The following is a 20,412-nucleotide window of genomic DNA, read 5'->3' on the forward strand; positions in this document are numbered from 1 at the left end:
CAAGTTCTCTTAATGAAAGGTCCATCTTCATTTGAGGAGGCAGATGTACTGCGATGGGTGTAACGTTGTAACCACAATCAAGTATGTGAAATTGCTTGACTCTGCCCTCTGACTGAGGAGTGTTTGTATGAGTGACAGCTGTATGCAGTTAGTTGAAAATAGTTGCACATTAAATACCTAATGAGAAGGAGGAACTGAAAGAAATCAGTATTTGTAGGGAAATGGTGTTGGGGAAGTTGACGGGATTGAAGGCCAATAAATCCTCAGGGCCTGATAATCTACATCCTAGGGTACTTAAGGAAGTGGCCCTAGAGATAGTAGATGCATTGCTGGTCATCTTCCAGAACTCGACAGACTTTGGAACAGTACCCATGGATTGGAGGGTAGCTAATGTTACCCCACTATTCAAAAAAGGTGGTAGAGAAAAAGCGGGGAATTATAGACCGGTAAGCCTGACATCGGTAGTGGGGAAAATGCTAGAGTCTATTATAAAAGTTTGTAATAGCAGAGCACTTGGAAAGCAGTGACAGGATCGGACAAAGTCAACATGGATTTACAAAAGGTAAATCGTGCTTGACTAACCTACTGGAATTTTTTGAGGATGTAACTGGTAAAATAGATAAGGGAGAACCAGTGGATGTAGTGTATTTGGCCTTTCAGAAGGCTTTCGATAAGGTCCCGCATAAGAGATTAGCTTGTAAAATTAAGGCACATGGGATTGGGGGCAAGGTATTGACTTGGATAGAGAACTGGTTGGCAGACAGAAAGCAAAGAGTTGGAATAAACGGTCGTTTTCCGAGTGGCAGGCAGTGACTAGTGGGGTACCGCAAGGATCAGTCCTAGGACCCCAGCTGTTCACAATATATATTAATGATGATCTGGACGAGGGAATTGGATATAGTATCTCCAAATTTGCAGACGACACAAAGCTGGGTGGGAGGGTATGCTGTGAGGAGGATGTCGTGAAACTCCAGTACGATTTGGACAGGTTGGGTGATTGGGCAGAAACATGGCAAATGCACTATAATGTGGATAAATGTGAGGTTATCCACTTTGGTGGCAAAAACAGGAAGGCAGATTATTATTTGAATGGCAATAGATTGGGAGAAGGGGAAGTGCAAAGAGACCTGGGTATTCTTGTGCACCAGTCGCTGAAGGTAAGCATGCAGGTGCAGCAGGCGGTTAAGAAGGCAAATGGTATGTTGGCCTTCGTAGCAAGAGGGTTCGAGTACAGGAACAAGGATGTCTTGCTGCAGTTGTACAGGGCCTTGGTGAGACCGCACCTTGAGTATTGTGTGCAGTTTTGGTCGCCTTATCTGAGGAAGGATGTTCTTGCCATGGAAGGAGTGCAGCGAAGATTCACCAGGCTGATACCTGGGATGGCAGGAATGACGTATGAGTAGAGATTGGGTCGATTGGGCTTGTACTCACTGGAGTTTAGAAGATTGAGAGGGGATCTCATCGAAACCTATAAAATTCTGTCAGGCCTGGACAGACTAGATGCAGGAAGGATGTTCCCGATGGCCGGGGAGTCCAGAACTAGGGGTCATCGTCTAAGGATAAGGGGTAAGCCATTTAGGACTGAGATGAGGAGGAATTTCTTCACCGAGAGTGGTGAACCTGTGGAATCACTGTCTTCTGTGGCAGAGAATTCGAGGCCAATTCATTAAATATATTCAAGAAGGAGTTGGATATATTTCTTAAGGCTAAAGGGATCAAGGGATATGGGAAGAAGGCAGGGACAGGGTACTGAATTTGGATGATCAGCCATGATCTCATTGAATGGTGGAGCAGGCTCGTGGGGCCGAATGGCCTATTCCTGCTCCTATCTTCTATGTTTCTATGTTTAAGTTCTGGTTGCCACAGTACAAAAATTATATTGCAGCTATTGAAAGGATGCAGAAGAGAGTGATCAGAATGAATGAGGGGATGGAGGGATTGGATTATGAGGAGCGATTATGTAAAGTGGGCATGTTCTCACTGGAGAAGAGACGGTTGAGAGGTGACAGGATTGTTGTTTTAGGATTCTAAAGGGACCAGATAATGTAGACCATGGCTCGCTATTACACCTTGTACAGAATGGTAGAACCAGAGGACACGGCTGGAGCTTGAAGTGGGGGCTAAATTCAAAACTAATCTACGGAAACAATATTCTAGTGAGCGAGTGGTCAATCTATGGAACAGGCTCCCTAGGGAGCGAGTGGTCAATCTGTGGAACAGGCTCCCTAGGGAGCGAGTGGTCAATCTATGGAACAGGCTCCCGAGGGAGCGAGTGGTCAATCTATGGAACAGGCTCCCTAGGGAGCGAGTGGTCAATCTATGGAACAGGCTCCCTAGGGAGCGAGTGGTCAATCTATGGAACAGGCTCCCTAGGGAGAGAGTGGAAGCTGTTGATTCATTTGAATGGAAATTCGATAGATTTCATCCATATCTAGGTTTATCTAGGTCCTGATGAAGGATCTTTGACCTGAAACGTTAACTCTGTTTCCCTCTCCACGGATGTTGCCTGGCCTGCTGAGTTTCTCCAGCGTTTTCTGTTGTTATTCTAGGTTTATCCTTATTTTTGAAAATAACATTTTGGGATACAGCACGAGCAATTTGAGACACGACATGTGCAAGTGCAGCGTGCTCGGGAGGAACAGGTTACTTTGGACCTATGGTTCCCAAAGCTCTCCATCACTGGGTTTTTCTCGCGTCATGACTGGGTCTGTTGTAGACTAATTGATAGCTACAATTAGTCAACAACTCCATTATCGTTGTATCATGCGACAACCAGGATAGTAGATGGTGAACCAGATGGACCTTGGCCTTTTTTTTGTCTAGCAATTCCGATGTTCCGGCAAAATCTTTTCATGTTTGTTACTGATTGATCCTAATAACATACGCTAAAATAAGGATAAACCTAGATATGGATGATTAAATAGTTTATGGGACACAGTGTCCATAAACACTGCACCTCCTGGGTTCAGTTTCCAGTCAAGTATTCTGCTGTCCATGAGAGAGTTATTTCAGAATCAGGTTGGGCACGAATGCTGGATTTACACAGCAACAATACAACTACAGTTGTACTGAAAATGCAGCCTAAATGTAACATTTGCCGATAAGAGATCTGGAGTCCTTGCACTCTGCGCAAATGTTTTCTTATTCTTTACACAGATAAGTCCAGGTTTCACGACAATTCAAATCAATTATTTACTGGACACAGCGTTTGAGAGACAGATGAGGAATGAAAATGTTGAAACCTGGCAGACAAGGCAAGGTTTGCACATTCAAGGTTTGCACATTCAAGGTCACCACTTGTCTGGTTTGGGGCCAGACAACTTTTGTTTATTGCACGGACTGCCCAGAAATCTCAGAATATGCAAACTGGACACTAATTGCCCATTTTTTTTTCTTTCCACCTACTGCTGTGCCATAAGAACATAAGAAATAAGAGCAGGAGTAGGCCATACAGCCCCTCGAGCCTGCTCCGCCATTCAATAAGATCATGGCTGATCATCGACCTCAACTCCACTTTCCCGCCCGATCTCCATATCCCTCGATTCCCCTAGAGTCCAAAAATCTATCGATCTCAGCCTTGAAGATACTTGAAGACTCAGCATTCGCAGCCCTCTGGGGCAGAGAATTCCAAAGATTCACAACTCTGAGTGAAGAAATTCCTTCTCATCTTGGTCTTAAATGGCCTACCCCTTATCCTGAGACTATGCCCCCTTAGTTCTAGACACTGCAGCCGGGGAAACAACCTCTCAGCATCTACCCTGTCAATCCCCTTCAGAATCTTATATGTTTCAATGAGATCACCTCTCATTCTTCTAAACTCCAGAGAGTATCGGCCCATTCTACACAATCTCTCCTCATAGGACAGTCCTCTCATCCCAGGAATCAATCTAGTGAACCTTTGTTGCACCGTCTCCAAGGCAAGTATATCCTTCTTTAGGTAAGGAGACCAAAACTGTGCACAGTACTCCAGGTGTGGTCTCACCAAGGCCCTGTACAATTGTAGCAAGACTTCCTCACTCTTATACTCCAACCCCCTTGCAATAAAGGCCAACATGCCATTTGCCTTCCTTATTGCTTGCTGTACCTGCATGCGAGCTTTCTGTGTTTCTTGCATGAGGATTATATTCCATCTGCCACCTTACTGCCCACTCACTTAGTCTATTTATATGCCTTTGCAGACTCTGCGTTCTCCTCACAGCTTACTGTCCCACCTAGCTTTGTATAATCAGCAAACTTGGATACAATACACTTGGTCCCTTCATCTAGGTCATTAATATAGATTGCAAATAGCTGAAGCCCCAACACTGATCCTTGCGGCACCCCACTAGTTACAGCCTGCCAACCTGAAAAAGATCTGTTTTCTGTCCGTTAACCAATCCTCTATCCATGCTACTATATTACCCACAACCCCATAAGCCTTAATCTTGTGTAATAACCTTTTATGTGGCACCTTATCGAATGCCTTTTGGAAATCCAAATATACTACATCCACTGGTTCCCCTTTATCTACCCTGCTAGTTACATCCTCAAAAAACTCAAATAAATTTGTCAAACACGATTTCCCTTTCATAAAACCATGTTGACTCTGCCTAATCATGTTATGATTTTCTAAGTGCCCTGATACCACTTCCTTAACAATGGATTCCAGCATTTTCCCCGACGACTGATGTCAGGCTAACTGGCCTGTAGTTCCCTGTTTTTTCTCTCCCTCCTTTCTTGAATAGCAGTGTTACATTTGCGACCTTCCAATCCGCTGGGACCATTCTAGAATCTCGGAAATTTTGGAAGATCAAAACCAATGCAATCACTCTCTCTTCAGCCACCTCTTTCAGAACCCTAGGATGTAGGCGTCAGGTCCAGGGGATTTGCCGGCTTGTCGTCCCATTAGTTTCTCTAGTACTTTTTTTCTATTTATATTAATTATGATAAGTTCCTCACCCTCATTAGACCCTTGGTTCCCCACCATTTTTGATATGCTTTATGTGTCTTCTACTGTGAAGACAGATACAAAATATTTGTTTAATGTTTCTGCCATTTCCTTATTCCCCATAATAATTTCTCCCGTCTCAGCCTCTAAGGGACCAATGTTTACTTTTGCTACTCTCTTCCTTTTTACATACTTGTAGAAGCTCTTACAATCTGCTTTTATATTTCTTGCTAGTTTTCTCTCTCATTCTATTTTTTCCCTTTTTATCAATTCTTTGGTCAACCTTTGCTGGTTTCTGAAACTCTCCCAATCCTCAGGCTTACTATTATTCTTTGCAACATTATAAGCTTCTTTAAATCTAATGCTATCCTTAACTTCTTTATTTAGCCACGGTTGGATCACTTTTCCCGTGGCGCGGATATACTCGTTATTAAGTTTGTAAAGAATTTTCGCCAGAAATAACAACAACAACTTGTATTTATATAGCGCCTTTAACGTAGTAAAATATCCCAAGGTGCTTCACAGGGTATTAAAAGACAAAAAATTTGACTCCGAGCCACATAAGGAAAAATTAGAGCAGGTGACCAAAAGCTTGGTCAAAGAGGTAGGTTTTATGGAGCGCCTTAAAGGAGGAAAGAGAGGTAGCGAGGCGGAGAGGTTTCGGCAGGGAATTCCAGAGCTTAGGGCCCAGGCAACAGAAGGCACGGCCACCAATGGTTGAGTGATTATAATCAGGGATGCTCAAGAGGGCAGAATTAGAGGAGCGCAGATATCTCGGGGGGGGGGTTGTGGGACTGGAGGAGATTTCAGAGATCGAGGCGCTTCTTAACCGGGAGCCAATATAGGTCAGCGAGCACAGGGGTGATGGGCGAATGGGACTTGGTGCAAGTCAAGACATGGGCAGCCGAGTTTTGGATGACCTCAAGTTTTCGTAGCATAGAATGTGCAAGGCCAGCCAGGAGTGCATTGGAATAGTCAAGTCTAGAAATAAAGCAAACAGTGGAACTCGAACCAGAATCCCACTCCCTGCCCCCATCCAGACTTAGAAGATGGAGGGAGACTCATTTAGCTCTCATCCGAACGTGAATTCCCTGTTGTGCACAACTCTGGTACTATGGCAGAGATCCCCCACCAACACACCACACCCAGATCCAAAGGGGCAGATCTGAAGGAGACTTTGTGTCTCTCTCTTTCACCCCCCCCCCCCCCGCCCCCCCCCTCCCCAAATGGCCTCTGTTGTATTAGGATCTATCAGAATAGATTCAGGCAAAGAGCAAGATATTATCAACAGTACTGTACTTGATTCCCTGGAGTTTTTCCCTCAAGGTTTCCCTTCATGTCCCCGGTGTTGTACGTTCTCCTCATAAGCAGTCCCTGATGTAATAAAACTCACTGCGCACTTGGTTTGAGTATAAAGCAAGGCTTTAATCAACTTGTTTCAGAACATGGAGGTCTAGTTGTACTTCACTAGTTCCTTGTCTTACAAAATGTCGCTGGAAAGCTGGGGCCCACACCCGAGTATTTATACTCCTTGGACGGCGCCACCAGCTGGCCATCCAGCGTTATTTCAGAAGTAATTTCTTGATGATGAGATTTATATCTACTCTCACTCAGCAATCTCCCTCCCGGCCTCCTCTTCCAATCTTGAATCCATCACATAACCCTACACGCACCCGAGGGCGTAAAAGGAAGAACGCCTCTTCATTTTTGTAAAATGTCATAGCACAGAGAATATCCATATTGTGAAAGGCGGCGAAGGAAATAGAGAAGTGAAAAAAGAGTTAAGTATTTCATTTTCAGACTCTCTGCATGAATAGGCTGTGAGTCAAGGCCATATGGACGTCTGAGTATTAAGAACAACTTACAGTAAACCAGTCATTTGAAACGGCTCCACCTTATTAATGACTGGGAATACAGATGGGGAAAGGATTACTCAAGGAAATGAAGAGGGACATAACCATTATGCGGCATGCCCAGTCCATCATTCATTGGTTCCATGAATCCCATCCTACTGCAAAAAAGTATTGAAGAGAACTGCATTGATGCCCACTTAGCTGGAAAGTTAATTTGGATACCAGTCTCTGTTGATCAAAGGATTGGGAGGGGGGAAGGAACTCAAAATAAACCAGAACAGCAAAATAAAGCATAACATTGGAGCTACTGCATGAAATGTCTAAATGGATTAAAGGCAATGCCTAACTGCACCAAACCAGCCAGAAACGTCCCAGGTTGAATCCCCAGTTTGTACTGAATTTGCTGATCTTGGCTGGAGTGATGGCAGGGGTGCTCCAATTGGGCTCCGTACACCAGGTTAGAGAGAGGGGAAAATCAATTAGACCCCCCGCCCCCACCCACCCCCCTCTACTGGAAACCATGCACGTTTGGCGGAGAACACAATCAGGCTGTAATGTGATACTCCGCTCCCTTCTTAAGGCTAAAGGGATCAAGGGATATGGGGAGAAGGCAGGGACAGGGTACTGAATTTGGATGATCAGCCATGATCTCATTGAATGGCGGAGCAGGCTCGAGGGGCCAAATGGCCTACTCCTGCTCCTATGTTTCTATAGTTGAATAGCCTGCAACACAGTCTATTTTCACATGAAGAAGAAACACTTTAAGGAGTTACTGGAGGGCACCTGGTGGTCACTATACGTCAGTGCCTTCAAGAGAGAAGGGGAGAAAATTGTAAAACTTTCCCCCGCCTCCCAGAAAAAAAATGTCCTGAATTCATATTACTAGAGTAACGCATTTATCACGAGGCTGCAGGAACACCAGGCTCTAGCTGGGGGGGGGGGGGTTGATGCTGGGACAAGGGAAATTCAAAATAAAATGGTACCAGAAAATAAAGAGGTCAGTTACCATCTGATAAAATACAGGATGACGTGACCAGGTTTGCAAAGTGGGCGGTATAAACGGCAAATTAATTTCAATGCAGCCAAGTGCGAGATGGTTCATTTTGGTGGGAGGAATAAGGCGGCCACCTACTCCTTGGAAAATAAGCGTCCACATGGGGCAGAGGAACAAAAAGATCTGGGAATACAGAAACATGAATCATTGAAAATCACAAGTTAATAAGGTCATCGAGAGAGCAAAATGCTGGGGTTCATTTTTAGAGGAATAGAATATAAAAGCCGGGAGATAATGTTAAGTTTATATCGAACCTTGGTTCGACCACACTTGGGAGTACTGTGTGCTCTTCCAATCTCCATGCAACATAAAGGATATTGAAGCACTGGAGAACACGCAGAAAAGATTTACAAGGATGTTAGCAGAATGGAGAGGATGCAACTATCAGGAAAGATTGAAGAAGACGACAACTTGCATTTCTATCGCGCCTTGCACAACCTCAGGACGTCCCAAAGCGCTTTACAGCCAATGAAGTGCTTTTTGAAGCGTAGTCACTGTTGTAATGTAGGAAACGTAGCAGCCAATTTGCACACAGCAAGCTCCCACAAACAGCAATGTGATAATCTATTTATTTTTAAGTGATGTTGATTGAGGGATTTATATTGGTCAGGGCACCAGGGAGAACTACCCTGCTCTCCTTCAAAATAGTGTTATGGGGTTTTTTACGCGGCAGTCAAATTGCGCACAGCAAGCTCCCACAAACAGCCATGTGATAATGGCCAGATCATCTGTTTTTGTTATGTTGGTTGAGGGATAAATATTGGCCAAGTCACCGGGGATAACTCCCCATCTCTTCTTCAAAATAGTGTAATGGGGTTTTTTATGTCTACCTGAGAGAGCAGACAGGGCCTCGGTTTAACATCTCCTCCGAAAGACGGCACCTCCAACAGTGCAGCACTCCCTCAGCTCTGCACTGGTGTGTCAGCCTAGATTTTTGCGCTCAAGACTCTGGAGTGAGACTCGAACCCACAACCTTCTGACTCAGAGGGGAGTGCGCTACCCACTGAGCCACGGCTGACACCCGAGCAGGCGGGGGCACTTTTCTCTGGAAAAGAGAAGACTACGAGAAGGTCATTAAAATTATGAAAGGGTTTGATTGGGTGGATGTGGAGAAACTGTTTCTGCATGTTTGAGAGTCCAGAACAAGGTGGTATACATGTAAGATAGCCACTAACCAATCAATTTAGGTGAACCTGTGGAATTCTCTACCACAGAAGGCAGTTGAGGCCAATTCATTAAATATATTCAAGAAGGAGTTAGATATATTTCTTAAGGCTAAAGGGATCAAGGGATATGGGGAGAAAGCAGGGACAAGGTACTGAATTTTGCCATTCCCATTTGCAACATTTTCACAGCATGTTCTTTCAATTCCTTCCTCCCCTCCTAAACCCCTCCCCCCGTCTCTGCTCCTGCTTAAAATCTGTTACATTTCCAGCTTTTTCCAGTTCTGATGAAGGGTCCCAGACCTGAAACGTTAACTCTGTTTCTCTCTCCACGGATGCTGCCTGGCCTGCTGAGTATTTCCAGCATTTTCTGTTGTTATTTCAGATTTCCAGCATCCGCAGTATTTTGCTATTATATTACTGAATTTGGATGATCAGCCATGATCTCATTGAATGGTGGAGCAGGCTCGAGGGGCCGAATGGCCTACTCCTGCTCCTATCTTCTATGTTTCTATGACATTCTTTACCAGAGTGGTAAGAACGTGAAACTCAATGCTACATGGAGTGGTTGAAGCAGATAGCATTGCTTATTGAAGGGGAGGCTTGATGCAGACATGGGGTAGAAGGGATGGACAGGGTGGGATGAGGTAATTAGAGTAGGTGGAGCCTCACATGGAGCATTAACGCCGGCTCAGGCCAGTTGGGCCCAACGGCATGTTTCTGTAGATTTCATGTAACTGGATAAGTTCATGTTCATCAGAAACGTGACCAGTGCTGATGGAGGATCCCACCCAAAACGATAACGTGCCTTTTCTCTTTCAGATGCTGATCAACTTGCTGTGCTTTGATGACATTTTCTGCCTTTAGTTCAGAATTCCAGCAGCCCCACTCTTTTCCTGAGCGAAATAGCAACATGCGTCATTCAAGTACTAATTATACTCCATCTGCCACCTTACTGCCCACTCGCTTAGTCTATCTATGTCCCTGCAATAGAAAACACACTACCATCACTCACGGTGAATGACTGCACCAACCTGCCCAGGCAAAGTTAAAAAATGAGGAATTTAGAAGTGAATAGAAAAGTCAGACACAACCTTTAAATCCAAGCGGTCAGATTTGTGGAACGAGGTATTATGGAAAGACACAAGAGCAGACAGTACAAATTGGTTCAAGTGGCAATGAGATGAGTTTCTGGAATGAAAAGCAACTGAGGGTATGTGGGGTTAGCCAATGAAAGAGCGATGGTCCCACTGGGCTTCAGAGGCTTTTCCTGTTGCTAAAGATCCTTATTTTTTTTACATGAACTGTTTTATGTAACAGCATAAAAACAACAGGTGGTTGGGGATGCGTTACAGATGTGCATGAGGGAGGGGAAGGGGGAATCTCCTGAGAATTTGGGGTTTGATGAACGCCACTCCCAAAGTCGTCGCGGGATTGCGTCCACAGCTGTAAATGCCGTTCCTTAACACACGCACTCGTGCTTTGTGTTCCTGCAGCAGGAAAAAGAAACTGATTTAAAGGTGGCTTTTACCACACTATTGGCAGGCTGCTGCCCTCCCTCCCGCCCTCCCAACCGTGCATCCTACCAATTGGCTCTAGGCCAATATAGGCCGTGGTCTGTGAGTAGCTCATCCTCTCTAAGCAACACAAGGCGTGTGGCCCAGCAAGGCTGGGCAGGGAGAAAGAGCACAAGGTCAAGGCGACGTAAGTAAACTACTAGGCACTTGGTCTAAGCGTTAAACAAAGCTTTAATCAACTGTTTTACAACATGGAGGTCTAGTTGTGTCCTTCGCTAGTTCCTGTAAAAGAATGTCCTGCGCAAGCTGGGCCCATGCCCGAATATTTATACTCTCCCTGGACAGCGCCGCCAGCAGGCCGCCCAGTATTATTTCATAAGTCATTTCCACATGAATGACAAGATTCATGTCACAAGGTACCCTTAAAAAAACCCAAATAGGATCTTTCTCCACCCCTTCGATTTCCTCAGCTGACTCAATCCAGCGGACGGTTGCACAGATGCTGGCCGTCTCCTGGCGCCTTTTCCAAGGTGGCCGTTCCTCATAAACGAGTGCATTGAGTCAACATGCTCAAGAATGTATACCGGTACACACTGCATACTAGAACAGAGATAGGATCGCCACTAAATTATTAAATAGCGTAAAACACCACATGCCAAGTCAAAACTTTAGCCTCTGCTCTCTTCCAGGTGCTGCCGTTTCCATCATTTTCTCCTTTAATTTTTTTTTAAAAGAAGAGTTGGTGTTAGACGAGCGGCTGGAGTGGAGATGGTTTCTTTATAGAACTTCTCTGCTGAATCAGGTTACACGTTCTTGGCAGGAGCCTCCCACAGCTCAGGCACAGATTGATCTTCACCACTCCCTAGATCACCATCAACCCAGACAGACTGCAACTCCCCCAAATAGGACTTAGCTGAGCAGCTTCTACTTCGCCACTTTCACTTTTTTTCTACGATACAACTGGCAAGATTTCTTTCCGCCACCCGCCCCCAAGCTCGGTTCCTTCTGGGCTCTATTTTCATTTTTCTTGGTCTGTTCCTTTTCCTCACTCTTCCCCATCAGCTGATCATCTGCTTTCTCTCTCTCGGCACAGACAGTGTTGCTGCCTGTATAAAATGATACGGAGTTAAACAGGTCAGATTAAGTTATTACGGTATCATTGCAGCAATTGGGGGGGGGGGGGGGGGGGGGGGGGAGAGATACAGTCTTGGCCGACAAAGATTGGCACGCCGCCAGGCTGGGAATGGAGAATTCTGAAAAAATAAAATAGGCAATCTAAAAATGCCTAAAATGACTTGGGATCAGGAAAATTGGCTTCAAATTCTTGTTTCCACACGGCTGTCTAGCCAATGAAAATGGAGCACTGCATATTTAACTGTTGGTTCAGTGTTAATATGACGGGGCAGTTGGCTTTTAATGTTGAAAACTGATGTTGAATTAACAGACTGGGAGCTTTCTAAACTTGGCTGGTTGGTGGTTACAGATATAGGATAGCCCGTGCCATGTAGTAGTGATATGAAACTACATCAACTCCTCTAACAACCCAACTTGCACCCTCAGGGCCTCCGATGCTGACCGACTACATGTCCCCAACCCTATTCTCTCCACCATCAATGACAGACTGCAGCCATCACCCTCTGGTCTGAAATTATCTTCCTAAACACTTGCATCCTTAAAAACCCTCTTCTTCAAATCACGCCGTTGGTCAACTCCCTCAACGCCTCCTCTAACCTTAGCTCAAAGACCTTTTCATCACGCCCCATCTTTGTGAAGCACCTTGGGACATTTTGCGGTATTAAAGAGGCAATATAACTGCAAGTTGTTGTCCAAGTACAACTTGAGATGATTACATAGAACGACATGGTATCTCCAACACAGAGAGGGGCCATTCGGCCCAACTGGTCTATGTCAGTGTTCATGCTCCGCACGAGCCTCCTCCAACCTTAGTTCATCTAATCACATCAGCAGAACCGCGATCCCTTTCTCCCTCGTGCTTATGTAGCTTCCCCTTTAATGCATCTATGCAATTCATCTGAACTACTCCTTGTGGTAGCAAGTTCCACATTCTAAACACTCTCTGGGTATAGGTTTCACATTCAAGTTATGCCACACTCTGCACTGATGCCACAGTAAAGCAGCTTTGCTTCAAAGTAAATATGTGTAGGATCACGGTCCCATTTATGTAATGGGTTAAACAGCAGGTTTGGTAAAGAACAGCACCAGAAAAGCCTCATTGTGTGTGTCAGTTTCAACGCTGCAATTAATATTGTCAAATGTATTTGGGATTAATACGTGTAGAAGCCTGGAGCAGTGAAGTCACCTTCAATGTGTCTTCAGCTATTCATCCAACACTGTCCAATAGGACTTTGCTTTGGAAAGCCAGCCAGTACGGCTGGATCCAAGGTGTGCAACTTACTTCAGTGCGAGTGCAGCAGACTTCGGTCGTCACCCAGGAATGGCGTCATTTCAGTCGGAGTGAAGGCGCACGTGAGGCGCAGCAAGCAATCCACACACAATGGGGAACTAGCCATCCCTGCGCACGCCACGAGTTACAACTAGAGCATCCATGCGACAGCCACTTACCAGTTCGGAGACCAAGTCAGTAAGGTCTTCGGGATGTTCCGAGGCACCGTCATCTTCATCCTCTGGTGGTCCTTCTGTAATTAGGGGAAAAAAAAGAGATCTCTCCATCACTCACCTTCTAGACAACAGAATGGATGTGTTAAATACAGCCACACAAGAGTGGGAACAAACATATAATCCAGCAAGTGAGACAAGGTCTGCATCACAAAAGTAACTGCACAATGCCGTACAGCCAACTGAAGTGCCAACCCTTCGCGATTCAGTTGGCCTTTATTGTGCAGTAGGAACTTTGTTTTAGTGTTTCATCAAGCTAGCTCAATCCAGGCTCAAGTATGGTCTGCATCACGAGCGTAACTACAATGCAGTACAGGCAACTGAAGTCCCAACCCTACCACGCCAATGAATAAGGTCCATCCGGTCTCCTTCCTCCTCTCCCATCCCCATCCCCCCAAGCTGACTCAGTGATTCCACATTGCAAGTTCTTCGAGTCAGCCCACTGGAGGTTGTTCACTCCCAATAGAGCGGAAGGTCTGGGGAAGGGAAAAAAGCGGAACAGGTCATTACCTCCATGCCAGTCATTAAGACAAGCCATTGGTAGAGGCCTTTGAATAGGTCAGTGACTCACTCTTCTGCAATCAGTTCAGCAGAGGATGCAAGATAATAAAAGAGGAAATACTACATACTGTGGCAACAAGAGCAGGTCAGAGGCTGGGTATTCTGCGTCGAGTGTCTCACCTCCTGACTCCCCAAAGCCTTTCCACCACCTACAAGGCACAAGTCAGGAGTGTGATGGAATACTCTTCACTTGGCTGGGTGAGTGCAGCTCCAACAACACTCAAGAAGCTCGACACCATCCAGGACAAAGCAGCCCGCTTGATTGGCACCCCATCCACCACCTTAAACATTCACTCCCTCCACCACCGGTGTACCGTGGCTGCAGTGTGTACCATCTACAAGATGCACTGCAGCAACTCGCCAAGGCTTCTTCGGCAGCACCTCCCAAACCCGCGACCTCTACCACCTAGAAGGACAAGGGCAGCAGGCGCATGGGAACACCACCACCTCCAAGTTCCCCTCCAAGACACTACCCTGACTTGGAAATATATCGCCGAGCCTTCATTGTCACTGGGTCACCTGGAATTCCCTCCCTAGCAGCACTGTGGGCGTACCTTCACCACACGGACTGCAGCGGTTCAAGACGGCTCACCACCACCTTCTGGAGGGCAACTAGGTAGGGAAGGGCAATAAATGCTGGTCCTGCCAGCGACGCCCACATCCCAGGAACGAATAAAAAGAGAGCATATTCATGTTAATGAACATAAGGCAATATGGTGATCTGAAGACCCACTCCTTTCACGGATCTTGTACAATCTACCCCAACATGGACGCCATCGCATCCATTTGATCTCCGGAGGGGAAACGTAAACAGGTTAATAAATAGTGCAGACTGGGCGAGAAACAGGAAGACACCCTGCTTCGTCCACATTGACCTGCCAACATGTACGTTCATTGCTCACCAGACACCAGTGACCACTCTGTCACTGAAGACAAAGGAACAAACCTGCATTTGTATAAAGCTTCATCTTAGAAAGCCTGATCTTATTGAATGGCGGAGCAGGCTCGAGGGGCCGTACGGTCTACTCCTGCTCCGATTTCATATGTTCTTTTCATGCTCTCATGAGGTCCCAACGTGCTTCACCGCCAACTAATTATTTTTGAAGTGTAGTCACAGTTGTTTTGCAGGCAAACTCCTGCCAACATCCATGTTTACCAACTCACCGAGCAGTTTTATTACCAGTCAACCGTGTTGCCAACTGGCCCGCTACAATTTAAAACCAGATTATAGCCCGTGCGCAGAAACCCGTTCACTTCAGGGGGGGCCAGCGTTAAATGTGAAGTTCTACGGTGGGTTTTTTTTTCTTCCATGTTTGCATCATCGTAAGAAATTTCCATTAGCTCAATGTTTGGGCAAAAAATGTGTCAGATCCTCAAAAACAAGCTTCCATCGTGCTCTGTAAATGCCCGGTCTCTGTGTTTACAAAGATAGAACCGAGTGGAGGGGATCAAAAGAGGCGAGACAAAAGAATTCAGACAATTTATTGCACAATTGTCAGGGCCCAGCATTTGCACTTTGATGACACAGCACAGAGGCAACACGCCGTCAAGTTTTGTCACAGTTTCCCTCGCAGACTGAGATTCTGATATGACTGAACCATTCCTTTTTTGACAAGATGGGGGGGGGAAAAGACGAGATAGAAAAAAGAGCACAGGCAACAACGCACCTATGCAGAAGGGCACGAGTGTGCCCGCTAAACAGTGTCGGACACTTCCGAGCATGCAGTTCAAGACTCGGGTTCCTACAGGAAGATTGCTAGCGAAAAAGAAAAGACTTACATTTATATAGCGCCTTTCACAACCTCAGGCCGTCCCAAAGTGTTTTACGGCCAATTAAGTACTTTTTTTTTTTGAAGTGTGGTCGCTGTTGTAATGACGGAAACGCGGCAGCCAATTTGTGCACAGCAAGCTCCCACAAACAGCAATGTGATAATGACCAGATAATCTGTTTTAGGGATGTTGGTTGAAGGATAAATATTGGCCCAGGACACCGGGGATAACTCCCCTGCTCTTCTGCGAAATAGTGCTACGGGATCTTTTACGTCCACCCGAGAGAGCAGACGGGGCCTCGGTTTAATGTCTCATTCGAAAGACGGCACCTCCGACAATGCAGCGCTCCCTCAGCACTGGAGTGGGAGTGTCAGCCTAGATTTTGGTGCTTAAGTCTCTGGAGTGGGACTTGAACCCACAATCTTCTGACTGAGAGGTGAGGGTGCTACCCTCTGAGCCACGACTGACACTGAAAAAGGTTTAATTTCTGAAAAGGGCATATTATCTAAAAGGAGACCAGTTTCAGCAGTTTAGCATGCAAATACAATGGGGGGGGGGGGGGAAATTCAGTCAAGCCCCCTTGGGGGGTATTACAGGCCTCCCTTCCCTGATTAAAGGGGTAGGGCCTAGCGCATCGGGGTCCTGCTGGGGGAGCGGGGTGCAGGGAAAAGAGCCCAGCACTCAAGAGGAGCGCCGGGCTGACCGATCGCAGCCAGCACCCCGCAGGAGGAGGCCAGGTGTTGGCAGGCGGCCCCCAAAAAATGGCCACCCGGCACCTCCTGATCCTGTCGGACATATCGTCCGGCGGTAGGTCAGGGGTCGCAACTGAAGTTTGCGGGCGGGGAGCTGCGCATGGTGATGGCGTCATCGCCGGAGGCGCAGCACCGCGGGGCACTACCGGCTACCGCCACCGCTAAATTCCACGGGAGGCATTAGCTGTGCTGCGCCCAGGCGCAAAGCAACCCAATTTTTCCCTCAATGTGTTTTTGGAATATTAGCTTAATGCCAACGAAACTACCTGTCCAAAACTGCAACAAGGGCAGACACACAGTGTCCCTCCAACTCTCAGCTGAAAATTAAAATCTTACCATAGGGATGTGGTGCATAAATGTTACCAAGTGTTCAATCTCATAACCCTCTCCAATACAGCACATGGAAATATGAACACTTGGTGCTGCTATTTCATGGTGCATTGTATAGGAATTCGGAGACTGTAGAACTCATCATGACCACCAGGTGGCTTTGTAGTAAAGCTAATCCACATTAGCAGCTGGGAGCAAGTTATTCAGCAACTAGAGAGGCAAGGGTCAGAGGGAAGGAGCGAGGGAGCGAGAGCGAGCGAGGGGGGGGGGGAAAAAAGGAGAGCGAGCGAGCGAGGGGGGGGAAAGGAGAGCGAGCGAGGGGGGGGGAAAGGAGAGCGAGCGAGGGGGGGGGAAAGGAGAGCGAGCGAGGGGGGGGGAAAGGAGAGCGAGCGAGGGGGGGGAAAGGAGAGCGAGCGAGGGGGGGGAAAGGAGAGCGAGCGAGGGGGGGGAAAGGAGAGCGAGCGAGGGGGGGGAAAGGAGAGCGAGCGAGGGGGGGGAAAGGAGAGCGAGCGAGGGGGGGGAAAGGAGAGCGAGCGAGGGGGGGGAAAGGAGAGCGAGCGAGGGGGGGGAAAGGAGAGCGAGCGAGGGGGGGGAAAGGAGAGCGAGCGAGGGGGGGGGAAAGGAGAGCGAGCGAGGGGGGGGAAAGGAGAGCGAGCGAGGGGGGGGAAAGGAGAGCGAGCGAGGGGGGGGGAAAGGAGAGCGAGCGAGGGGGGGAAAGGAGAGCGAGCGAGGGGGGGGAAAGGAGAGCGAGCGAGGGGGGGGAAAGGAGAGCGAGCGAGGGGGGGAAAGGAGAGCGAGCGAGGGGGGGAAAGGAGAGCGAGCGAGGGGGGGGAAAGGAGAGCGAGCGAGGGGGGGGAAAGGAGAGCGAGCGAGGGGGGGGAAAGGAGAGCGAGCGAGGGGGGGGAAAGGAGAGCGAGCGAGGGGGGGGAAAGGAGAGCGAGCGAGGGGGGGGAAAGGAGAGCGAGCGAGGGGGGGGAAAGGAGAGCGAGCGAGGGGGGGGAAAGGAGAGCGAGCGAGGGGGGGGAAAGGAGAGCGAGCGAGGGGGGGGAAAGGAGAGCGAGCGAGGGGGGGGAAAGGAGAGCGAGCGAGGGGGGGGAAAGGAGAGCGAGCGAGGGGGGGGGAAAGGAGAGCGAGCGAGGGGGGGGAAAGGAGAGCGAGCGAGGGGGGGGGAAAGGAGAGCGAGCGAGGGGGGGGAAAGGAGAGCGAGCGAGGGGGGGGAAAGGAGAGCGAGCGAGGGGGGGGAAAGGAGAGCGAGCGAGGGGGGGGAAAGGAGAGCGAGCGAGGGGGGGAAAGGAGAGCGAGCGAGGGGGGGAAAGGAGAGCGAGCGAGGGGGGGAAAGGAGAGCGAGCGAGGGGGGGAAAGGAGAGCGAGCGAGGGGGGGAAAGGAGAGCGAGCGAGGGGGGGGAAAGGAGAGCGAGCGAGGGGGGGGAAAGGAGAGCGAGCGAGGGGGGGGAAAGGAGAGCGAGCGAGGGGGGGGAAAGGAGAGCGAGCGAGGGGGGGGAAAGGAGAGCGAGCGAGGGGGGGGAAAGGAGAGCGAGCGAGGGGGGGAAAGGAGAGCGAGCGAGGGGGGGGAAAGGAGAGCGAGCGAGGGGGGGAAAGGAGAGCGAGCGAGGGGGGGGAAAGGAGAGCGAGCGAGGGGGGGGAAAGGAGAGCGAGCGAGGGGGGGAAAGGAGAGCGAGCGAGGGGGGGAAAGGAGAGCGAGCGAGGGGGGGGAAAGGAGAGCGAGCGAGGGGGGGAAAGGAGAGCGAGCGAGGGGGGGAAAGGAGAGCGAGCGAGGGGGGGAAAGGAGAGCGAGCGAGGGGGGGAAAGGAGAGCGAGCGAGGGGGGGAAAGGAGAGCGAGCGAGGGGGGGGAAAGGAGAGCGAGCGAGGGGGGGGAAAGGAGAGCGAGCGAGGGGGGGAAAGGAGAGCGAGCGAGGGGGGGGAAAGGAGAGCGAGCGAGGGGGGGGAAAGGAGAGCGAGCGAGGGGGGGGAAAGGAGAGCGAGCGAGGGGGGGGAAAGGAGAGCGAGCGAGGGGGGGAAAGGAGAGCGAGCGAGGGGGGGAAAGGAGAGCGAGCGAGGGGGGGGAAAGGAGAGCGAGCGAGGGGGGGGAAAAGGAGAGCGAGCGAGGGGGGGGGGGGAAAGGAGAGCGAGCGAGGGGGGGAAAGGAGAGCGAGAGAGAGAGAGAGAGAGAGAGAGAGAGAGAGAGAGAGAGAGAGGGGGAGAGGGAAAGGGAGAGAGAGAGAGAGAGAGAGAGAGAGAGAGGGAAGGAGAGAGAGAGAGAGAGAGAGAGAAGGAGAGAGGGGGGGGAAGGAGAGAGAGGGGGGGAAGGAGAGAGAGAGAGCGAGAGCGAGGGGGGAAGGAGAGCGAGGGGGGAAGGAGAGCGAGGGGGGAAGGAGAGCGAGGGGGGAAGGAGAGCGAGGGGGGAAGGAGAGCGAGGGGGGAAGGAGAGCGAGGGGGGAAGGAGAGCGAGGGGGGAAGGAGAGCGAGGGGGGAAGGAGAGCGAGGGGGGAAGGAGAGCGAGGGGGGAAGGAGAGCGAGGGGGGAAGGAGAGCGAGGGGGGAAGGAGAGCGAGGGGGGAAGGAGAGCGAGGGGGGAAGGAGAGCGAGGGGGGAAGGAGAGCGAGGGGGGGGAAGGAGAGCGAGGGGGGGGAAGGAGAGCGAGGGGGGGAAGGAGAGCGAGGGGGGGAAGGAGAGCGAGGGGGGGAAGGAGAGCGAGGGGGGGAAGGAGAGCGAGGGGGGGAAGGAGAGCGAGGGGGGGAAGGAGAGCGAGGGGGGGAAGGAGAGCGAGGGGGGGAAGGAGAGAGGGGGGGAAGGAGAGAGAGGGGGGAAGGATGTATAGTCTGTGGGTTGTACGGTTAATAACGACACAGACTTCAGGAGTAACAAACAAACAGGTCTTTACTATTCGAAGGTCAGGGCGAATCTGCCCCAGCAAATCCTGCCACAACACTTATATACTGGTGTGGTCACTATCGGTATTACAGTATACAGAAGCCAAACAAATAGTGCCACACCTAAAGTAGTTCTCTTAAAGGTGAACGGTTACATTCAATAGTTCCCTTAAAGATAGACGGGTACATACACTACAATCCTCCCTTTTTAGCTTATTACTTACAGAGTCCCCGTTAAACATACATATCTTCAACTTCCTATAAAACAAATTACAGATATAATCTCGGTGGAGTCAATGTCATATAAAACAATTTACAGATATAATCTTGGTGGGAACAGTTCACAGGTTCAGTCTCTGCGGAAACAGTTCATAGATTCAGTCTCTGATCTTGACTCGTTCCAAACAACATCTCTTTGGTGTAGCCGGTTCACATGGCTAGCGTGACTCCTCCATAGCCTTTTTCTTGACGTAACAGCTTGAACTTTCGTCCTGTTGAACCAGCAGTGCGGACTTTTACAACCAACTGGCTGTCTTGATATTTTCCAGTTTTTCAACTAATTTAGTTCCTTTCGTAGTGTCCCGCCTGAGATGGTAGAAGTGCTAATATTTTAGACAGTTATTATCTTCTGCTTCTTCTTTTTCTTTTCTGCCTTTTTGACACTCTCGGAGCTCCTTTCTCGGCTGCCAGCTGTAGCGCCACCAACTCTCTATGTTCCTTAGACCTTAAGTGCTTCATCCGGATTTCAGCACTTTGGGAGTTTTCATCACAAACTGAGCAGACCAGATCCTCGTAATATTCAGTGTCACTCAACAGGTCATGGTAATATTCGGGGTCGTCCTGAGTTAGGCCAGTGAGAGGCCCTTCTACTTCCTTCTTATCCATCTGGACGTTAGCCGACGGTGGTTCCTTCCCTAACCATCTTTCTTGAAAAGACTTCTTCAAACATTCATATTCATTCCGCTCTTCCGGGGATGT

The 20,412-nt window shown here is 49.0% G+C and overlaps 1 protein-coding gene across 5 annotated transcripts in view; it reads right to left on the reverse strand.

Annotated features, from left to right (window-relative positions):
- LOC147099964 (A-kinase anchor protein 13-like) overlaps positions 1-20,412 on the reverse strand; it is a 482,784-nt gene that overhangs the window by 228,353 nt on the left and 234,019 nt on the right. For all 5 annotated transcript variants that reach the window (XM_085968506.1, XM_085968508.1, XM_085968507.1 and 2 more), the window contains exon 9: positions 13,098-13,171. In XM_085968506.1, coding sequence (XP_085824632.1) covers positions 13,098-13,171 — 74 coding nt within the window. The remainder of the gene's footprint in view (positions 1-13,097; positions 13,172-20,412) is intronic.

This window comes from Somniosus microcephalus, chromosome 27 (genome assembly GCF_052327205.1).
Source record: "Somniosus microcephalus isolate GS21.2 chromosome 27, FLI_Smic_1.0, whole genome shotgun sequence".
Taxonomy (NCBI): Eukaryota; Metazoa; Chordata; class Chondrichthyes; order Squaliformes; family Somniosidae; genus Somniosus; species Somniosus microcephalus.